Raw genomic sequence first — 8,907 nt, 5'->3', positions numbered from 1 at the left:
TTTGATGTCGAAACAGGAGCGGTGTACGGCCGTCATGTCAACTTGTCCGGATGTCCGAATGCTTCTCTTGATTCTACCAATCAACTGTTTGTAATTCGTGGATCTCCAGCTATTTTTTTACACCAAGGAACTCAAAATCCCGAATAAATCTTCGATTGGGCGACACTGAGGCAGATTTGTGGGGTTGTGGTTTGTGGGTAAAAAAGGGGCTCGAATGGGTTTTCAGGAGCGATTGCGTTTTTTTGGCGTAATGCGATGATGCTTGATCCAGCCAAAACACGTATTGTCCATCTGCATGATGTTTTTGTAGAAACGGAATCAAAATTTTCTTCAAATATTCGGTATCTTGACATCAAATATTCGTTCTGGTACACAACCTCCCAGTTGGCTTCGAGGTATGACGCTGACCTAATAAGCCATAGGACGACGTTCGAATCTCGACTGGGACAGACTGTCAGAGTCAATAGGATCGTAGCAACTGACCCTGTAATTGTCCTGCACTCTAACAGCTGGCTGCAAAGTCCATCGTATAAAAACAGAAGGTCAAGTTTCGATAACGGAATGTAGCGCCTAGGCTTTGCTTTGCTTTTACACATCTTGATTGATAACCGAACCAGAGGGCTTGAACCTTGGCTTCGAAATACATCTCTCGGAAATGGCAATGCACAGCATTACTTTCTTTTCAGACTTATTTTTAAACTTGTGTTTTATGTTCGGAGATGCAGTAGAACTATCCATGGAGTATTTTTTATTTTATTTTTTGCGGCATTGGGATTTCAGCATCGATATCTGTCTTTCATTGTATTCCAGGACTCTTGTCTTCTTTCAGCCTTTTGTTTCGACACTTTTTAATATTTTGCAGATGTACAGGTGGGAACAGTTGAACTTTTTAGCGGCATTCCGTCGGCTCACAGAATCACTGTGTTATCGCACAATGAGGTGTGGCAGACGAAGACATTTGATGGTATTAGTAGCTAAAAATCAGCAAACGACGTCAAACTACAAAAACAAATCGTGTCGGGCAATGGGGTTTGTTTTTGGAGTTTGACGTCACGCTTCATCGTGATTGGTCAATTTACGATTCCACACACACCATGACGAAATTCCTTCATTGCACTAACACCACTTAACCAACATTGCCACACCTGTATATACCTGTATGTATCGACAAAGTAAGTTCCCGGGGTCCTGGAAAAGATCTTATATTTTGCCAATATTTAAAAAAGGAGATAAATGCAACATCGCGAACTACCGTGGAATAACCTCTTTATGTGCTGGTTCTAAGTTACTTGAGATCCTCGTGAATGAGCTACTGTTTAGTAAAGTGAAATCATATATTTCGATAGAGCAACATGGATTTGTTCCCAAACGCTCAATTAATACCAACCTACTGCAGTTCTGTTCATTCTGTCTTCGCCAGATAGAAGACGCAGCCCAAGTCGACACAATATACACAGATCTCAAAGCTGCTTTTGACCGCATTGACCACCATATTTTGCTTCGGAAACTAGACCGCTTAGGAGCTTCTGATGGCTTCGGCTGCTGGCTTCAGTCTTATCTAACAAATCGACAACTCTCAGTTAAATTGGGCTCTACTGAGTCGGCTTTTGCAGTCGATCTGGAGTCCCGCAAGGAAGCAACCTAGGCCCATTACTGTTCATAATATTTTTTAATGACGTCTGCTCGGTGATCCCATCGGGCTGCAAGCTACTATACGCTGATGATCTAAAGATGTTTCTCTCTGTACGATCTGTTGAGGACTGCAAACTATTACAAGGCTTTATCAACCAATTTACAAACTGGTGTCGTTTAAACAACCTGACCATCAGTACTTCCAAATGCTCAGTCATCACCTTCACACGAAGCAAAACATCTATTGCGTACAATTACACAATCGACAACTCTTGTCTTGAGCGGGTCAAAGTTGTTAGAGACCTAGGAGTGGAGCTGGATACTAGAATGACCTTCAACAACCATTACTCAGACATTATTTCAAAGGCGAATCGTAATCTGGGTTTTATCATGCGTGTGGCTAAAGATTTCCGCGACCCATATTGTTTGCGAGCTCTTTACTTTTCCCTAGTACGCTCCATTCTTGAGACTGCTTCTGTGGTATGGAGTCCGTTCACGGACATTTGGTCAACAAGAATCGAAGCAGTGCAACGCAGATTTATAAGGCACGCATTAAGACATCTCCCGTGGTCGGACCATCAAAATCTCCCACCCTATGAGGACCGTTGTAAACTGCTGAATGTGGAAACCCTATGTAAAAGGAGAGACGTATCCAGAGCCGTCTTCGTTGCCCAACTTTTGAAATGGGAGGTCGACGCTCCAGAACTTCTACGTATGGTTGATGTAAATGTTATGCCTCGACCGCTTAGATCTCGAGGATTTCTACGGCCTGCCTTTCACCGTACAAGTTACGGACTACATGAACCAATTCACGCGATGTGTTGTTTATTCAATGAGGTGTATGAACATTTTGACTTTACAATATCGACGAATACTTTTAAGAATAGGATAAGAAATAGTGTGACTTGATGTGAATTTTATGTCTCTATGTTTGATTGAGTTTGTGTACCAATGTTATTGTTATTATTAAAAGATAATGGGTTTTTATGCCGATTTGAGAATGGGATTAAATCTCAACTCAAATAGGCTTTTCCCATCCACAGTTTAAATCTTCATTTAGACATTAGTTCCGATGAAGTAAGAAAATAAAATAAAATAAAATAAAATATCACATTGGTTATCGCACAGATAATTTCTCGTATATGCTCACTAGCTGATTGCCCGATCTTCCTCGAGGCCCCTTTGTCTCTCAGTCACTTTTCCATCTGGTACTGTGACGAAAATTCTCATAATGCAAGAAATAAAACCCCTTATCTTAATTTTTTATTTTTTTATTTTTATTTTAATGTGGTTTTAAGCAGTTGGCGATTCACCACGCTTTTTCTTCATTTGAATGTGTCTACTTCTTTGGTCAGTTCCCCTCCTGTTGTCTCCCAGCCACTTGTAAAACTGTCTTCTTTTTAGAAATTGTTCCAAATGCAATAGAAATTCATTTACCCATACTCCCTTCGTGTAAGAGATCTCCCTCCCCCCTTGTAAGAGACCGTCAACCCCCCTGCGCTGATTATTGTCAAAAACCATGTGTTTGACAAATGACGTTTGATGATGTACTATACAGAAGTTCCGGAGTTATGGCGGAACATACATTCATACTACCGTTCATCGTACCCTCTCCCTCTTTTGCCTCCTTCCCACTCAGCTCCCGCTTCTGTCCCGTGACTAATTATGTATCGTTTGCTCTATGAAATCCCTATTACGGAACCGAAACAAAGAGTTTTTTTTTCGTATTTCCCTCTTCGGTGGAACCCCTTCTATTCTCACAGTTACTTGCACAACTGCAATCGGTCTAAATGCAAGAAAAACGCAACGGCTTTTACTTATTCGAAGCACCCCACTTTTGTCCCCCCAGTCCTAATTCCCTTATGTCAAAGAACATGTGTGCCAAGTTTGGTGGAGAATGGTTAAGGAGTTCTGGAGTTATGGCGGAACTTACAAATAAGCATACAAACATACGCTCAATTTATATATCACTAGCTGACCCGACAAACTTTGTATTGCCACAAATTAAACTGTGTTGTACATAAATCGTGAATCTCGGATGACCTTTGTCACAATCTTGAGTTTTGCAAGTTTCTGGGGAGTTCATGGGTGTTTCATCAAAGTAAAGTAAAAAACAACTCCCCCATTGCCTGATAAAATAAAGCGGATTGCATTTAAATATTCGCCATCATTACAAACCATTTCGCCGAATACCATTTTGCAGAACACCAATTCTCGGTTGACCATAACGCGGAATATAGAGTTTCGCAGAATACCGTTTCGCGAAAAACCTTACGCGGGATGTACCATTTCACGGAAAATCTTTTCGTAGAAAGTACCCTTTCGCAGGGGTGACCCAACTGAAGGAAAGTAATAGAGATCTAGAAAAATAAATAAATCTAGATAGAGATGATCTCTACGGGAGACTGCCCCCTGCAGTGGCCGGTGCTTCCGACGGCATGTCGCCGGCAACACTCGCGGCCTGTGGCCTAACGTTACTATTGATAGTTTTTGGTGGTATTGTTATTGGTTAATGTTTTATGAAAGAATCTAACATTTCTCGTGTTCGATTAGTTTTTGAGTTACGCAAAAATTTCTGTTTTATTTGTATGAGAGTCCTTATCCCCCTACCACAGGGGTGAGGGCTCTCTAACCATTATAGAAAAAAATCATGCCTCCAAAAACACCCACAGGTCAAATATGGTTCCATTTGATTAATTAGTTCTCGAGTTATGAGGAAATTTGTATTTCATTTGTAAAGGAGCCCCCCTCCTGGAGTGGGGAGAGGTTTCAATTCACCATAGAAAAATTCTTGTCTCCAAAAACACCCACATGTCAAATTTTGTTCCATTTGCTTGATTAGTTCTCGAGTTATGAGGAAATTTTGTATTTCATTTGTATGGAAGCTCCTCCTCTTAAAAGGGAGAGGGGTTATTATTCCCCTTCTAAAGAAGCGAGGGGTCTCAATTCACCATAGAAAAAAAATTGCATACAAAAACACCCACATGCTAAATTTGGTACCATTTGCTTGATTAGTTCTCGAGTTATGAGGAAATTTTAATTTCATTTGTATGGGAGCCCCCCCTCCTAAAAAGGTAAGGGTCTCCTCAATTCATCATAGAAAAAATTCATGTCTCCAAAAATACCCACATGCCAAATATGGTTCCATTTGATTAATTAGTTTTCGAGTTATGAGGAAATTTGTATTTCGTTTGTATGGGAGCCCCCCCCCCCCTCTTAGTGGGGGGAGGGATCTCTAACCATCATAAGAACCTTCCCCTGCACCAAAAATCCCTACATGCAAATTTTCACTCCGATCGGTTCAGTAGTTTTCGATTCTATAAGGAACATAGAGCAGACAGAAATGCATATTTATAGGCATAGATTTGTACGAGAGCCCCCCCTCTTAGTGGGGGGAGGGGTCTTTTGCCATCGAGAGAACCTTCCTCGGCCCCAAAAACCCCTACATGCAAATTTTCACCCCGATCGGTTCAGTAGTTTTCGATTCGAAAAGGAACATAGGGGCAGATAGACAGAAATCCATTTTTATAGGTATAGATCTCTTAATATTTTTTTGAAACGATGGTTCTACAATCGATGAAGGGACGGTAGGGGTTAGAAATTAAATTTTTGGTGAAGGAGGGGGAAGAGCGGAAAGGTGAGGAGAGGGGGGGATTTGTTGCTATGCTTAACAAGTAGTCGTTTTGACTGCTACCTTTTGTCCAATGCTGGAAGGTGCATGAGTCGAACCAAGCTATAATCTGAGATTATAACCGGATTCGAACCCACAACACCCGCCAGGGCATATGGTTCGCTGGTACTTGTACGTTTGAACCATAGAGGCGCTGGACAAAAGGAGTCTGCAAAACCCACTCATCAAGATATCGACGCATATGGTTGGGTTATAGACACAAATTGTGCCTCTTCCTAGGTCTATTGTAGATTACCACCGAGCGAGAAGTTTAAATCTAACTGGTTTTTACCGGCAGGACGACGGTACTAGTCCTTACGACATGCAAAGTACTGCACGTGACGTTGTTCGTCTGTCAGCGTGTGTTAGCCGCGATTCTCGGCGCGGGTTTTCGAGGAAAGGCCCCGTTCCTACGAAATAGACTAATCTCAAGTTTTTAGTCTTGACCTTGAAATATGGTCATACATATATATTAATATTTTTTTCAAGGTCAAGACTAGGTTAGCCTGTGGTGTAAGGTTGGTATAAGATAAGACCGAACCTGCACAATTGTGTAGGTTGCTAAATTCAGCAAATATTTATTACAATGTGTAGAATATATTGGTTTTGTTACCTTTAGAGATAAAAAACATTATCTTGATCCAAAAACCAAAAATATTATAACTAAAACCCTCCGTGCAAAGGGATATGCAAAGTTTGTGAAAATTTGTTCAGTATTGTCTGTCTTTTACACTCCCAGTTCCTAATAAATCCCTATTGTGCTTCACAAAGAGAACAATTTTTTGTAAGTGGTAACATTTATTAACAAAAATGCAACATTTTAACAAAACTGTTTTTAGGCTACCACTACAGGTTGCATCGATACAGTAAATGTATAGCTGATTCAAGGCTTTCGGATCATAATCGGTAACCAATTTTAACATCGCTTCAATATTTTTTTTCTATGCATAACTAAATAAAATAAAATTGCGTTCGACTTTCTGGGTACTTGCTAAGTAAAAATAATTCTATTTACACAATTTAAAAACCCTATGCAGTGTGAATCCAGTAGAAATGCTGCCTTTTAAAAACATGCTCTTTTGTATCGTTTTATCAGTTCCGTTTTGTTTGAACAAGTGGAAATTTTGTTCACGTTTATACTGTGGTTTTGTGTTTTATCACTGTGTACGTACATGTGAAAGCCCTATCAAATGTGTACACATTCTGCGAAATAGTCCAGTAATTTGAATAAAATCCTACGTAATACACCTTAAGTAGTAGCATAATCGCAAAATAAGTACACCACCTTTCGTTCTCACGCAGGCTTACACGTAGACTTCACTGTGTTTCGGTTTCCGTTTGCTCAGTGTAGAAGTGGCTGAAGAAGACGCTTCTGAATTGGGCGATTTTTTCTCATTATTTAGCGTCATGGTGCTGACTCCGACGCTATCATCACATGGCAGCTCGGTGATAAAGGAGCCGGTATTGGCGGGCTCCGTGGTTACCGGCGTCACGGTAAACGTGAGTGGTATCGAGGTAATTGAGATGGGGATGGCATCGGAAACAGTAGCGACCGTCACAGGGCCGCTATCTGTGCTATCGGCTGCAACGGTGTTGGTTGTGGGAAGCATAATCACCGTGTTTGCGGGACGAGTGCCCGCTTTTCCTATCGAAGATGTTTTGCCATCTTTGACATAACTGGGCACTGCATTTGGGAATAGAAAAAAAAAAAACAAAATGGTTAGCTCTTGGACTTCTGGACCCTGTCGCTTATGGCGGTACCAGAACTTTTGATGGTTGACGGCAAAATTGATTTTGCCAGAGCGGCCGTCGCAGACTGACCGGAATGTAGAGTATTCGAACCTGAGCTGGAATCCAGCTCCTTGATTGGAGCCAGCAGCAGCGTACCCACTACGGGTAAATCGTTATTGTTCAGCGTGGTTGCTGTTGATGCTGGATAAATGGACGGGTTGTTAGCCAACTGTAAACAGTCAAGATGTTTAAAATTGGGCCTATAGTTATATTATTACATTGATTATAATAGTACCTGAGTGGCCATCAGTGCTACACCGGATGCAATGTTTGATGTTTTCTCTAATTGTGCTGAGTTAGTAGTAATACCAGAAAGAGGGTGCGATTTGCTGTCCTTTGTAACATCGGGCGTAGGGATACGAGGTCGTGCCTTCGGTGGCACGTTAGAAATCAAGGAACCATTCAGACTGATTTTGGAGTCTGTAAAATACAGCAAATGCATTAATCTTATTGAAGTGAAACGTTAACTGTTTTCATACTTTGTTTCACAATCTGTCGTGGATTGCGACCAGATTTCCGGTTAACGAATTTATCGTATAAGCTAAGCTTCTGGAGGGGCTGACCACCAGCGGTTATTGGTTGTGTTAGTCCTGCCTCAGGACTAGAATATACCGAGTTTTGTCGATTGCGGCTAAACAAGCCACCGGATGAATATGCTGTTGATGAACTGCGCATCGAAATTCGAGTCATCTGTCGTCCAAACCATCCTTTGCGTCGTTCAACCATTGGAGTATCTACGCTTTCCTGTTTGGAAAATAATACTAATTTACTTCTTAACCATATGATATTCACATTTGAATTGATTCTTACGTAATCGGCGTAAACTTCTTCATTTGGTGCTCGTTTTCCACCACCTATGTTGGCATAAACTGCTTCAGACTCCTTGACGACATAGTGTTCGGCAGATCCCTTCGGCTCCTCTCGTCGGTAGTGCTCGGAAGCTACTGTGTATGGTAGATCTTTTGGAACTACTTCTTCCCAGTACTGGTCTTTCAGTAATTCTGGATGTTCGTCATGCATCTCATCAACGATCATATATGAAGCTTTAATATGTCTGTCGATTAGCCAATTCAGTTCAATGTCGTCGTCGTCTTCACCGAACGGATTGATAAGTACTTCTGCAACTTTCAACCAACCGACGTAAAATACGAACTGCAGGGCGGTGAAAAGCGGGAAATATACATCAAGTTCCATGTAAGTATGAGTCTTTTCGTCATACGTAGGGATCATTTGACTGCCCATAATGGCCGCCGTGAAGTAGGAATACAACACCAGTGTGACCACCTGAGTATATACCAGTGGGACGCACACCGTATCGTAGCCGATTAGACCTCCCAACCTTCGTCGAATGTCGGATAGTTCCATCAGTAAAGTCTGTACAATGTGATCGGAAGGGATGAGTTCTTCCTTTCTGGCACGGTTTATAATATTGGTGGCCCAAACCAGGGGCATCCAATATTTAGACATTGGACTCTTGGAATCCATAATTTCGAAAATTTTACGTTCGCTCTCCAGCATCAGACCGGCATCCACCAGGTGCTGCCAGGTTGGAAAGCGTCGTTTAACGCGCAGCGAAATCTTTTGCAGTGTAATTACATATGCAAGAACCATGTAGCGCATAATGTTTCGTCGCATCAGTCGCCCGGTCTCATCCTGCAAACAAAGGAGAAAGTTGTTCAAAGTTTTATTTATTTCTCATGATAGTTTCTTACAAAAGTATTCCTGCTTTTATTTGAAATTCCAAACTAAAACTAGATGATCTTAGAAATTACATTACCATATTAAATTTAAGTGAATGAAATTGAAAAGTTTTG

At 41.3% G+C, this 8,907-nt stretch overlaps 1 protein-coding gene across 5 annotated transcripts in view; it reads right to left on the bottom strand.

Moving 5' to 3' along the window:
• Positions 1–6,194: 6,194 nt before the first annotated feature.
• The window catches only part of LOC128738193 (bestrophin-4-like), a 49,685-nt gene continuing 46,972 nt past the window's right edge, over positions 6,195–8,907 (bottom strand). For all 5 annotated transcript variants that reach the window (XM_053833132.1, XM_053833133.1, XM_053833134.1 and 2 more), the window contains exons 5-9: positions 7,904–8,746; positions 7,573–7,837; positions 7,329–7,513; positions 7,064–7,262; positions 6,195–6,986 (exon numbers count right to left, since the gene is read on the bottom strand). In XM_053833132.1, the coding sequence (XP_053689107.1) occupies positions 6,607–6,986; positions 7,064–7,262; positions 7,329–7,513; positions 7,573–7,837; positions 7,904–8,746 (1,872 nt within the window). In that variant the 3' untranslated portion in view covers positions 6,195–6,606. The remainder of the gene's footprint in view (positions 6,987–7,063; positions 7,263–7,328; positions 7,514–7,572; positions 7,838–7,903; positions 8,747–8,907) is intronic.

The sequence above is a fragment of the Sabethes cyaneus genome, chromosome 2, assembly GCF_943734655.1.
Source record: "Sabethes cyaneus chromosome 2, idSabCyanKW18_F2, whole genome shotgun sequence".
NCBI classification, from domain to species: Eukaryota; Metazoa; Arthropoda; class Insecta; order Diptera; family Culicidae; genus Sabethes; species Sabethes cyaneus.
This window is presented reverse-complemented; position numbering and strand designations above follow the sequence as displayed.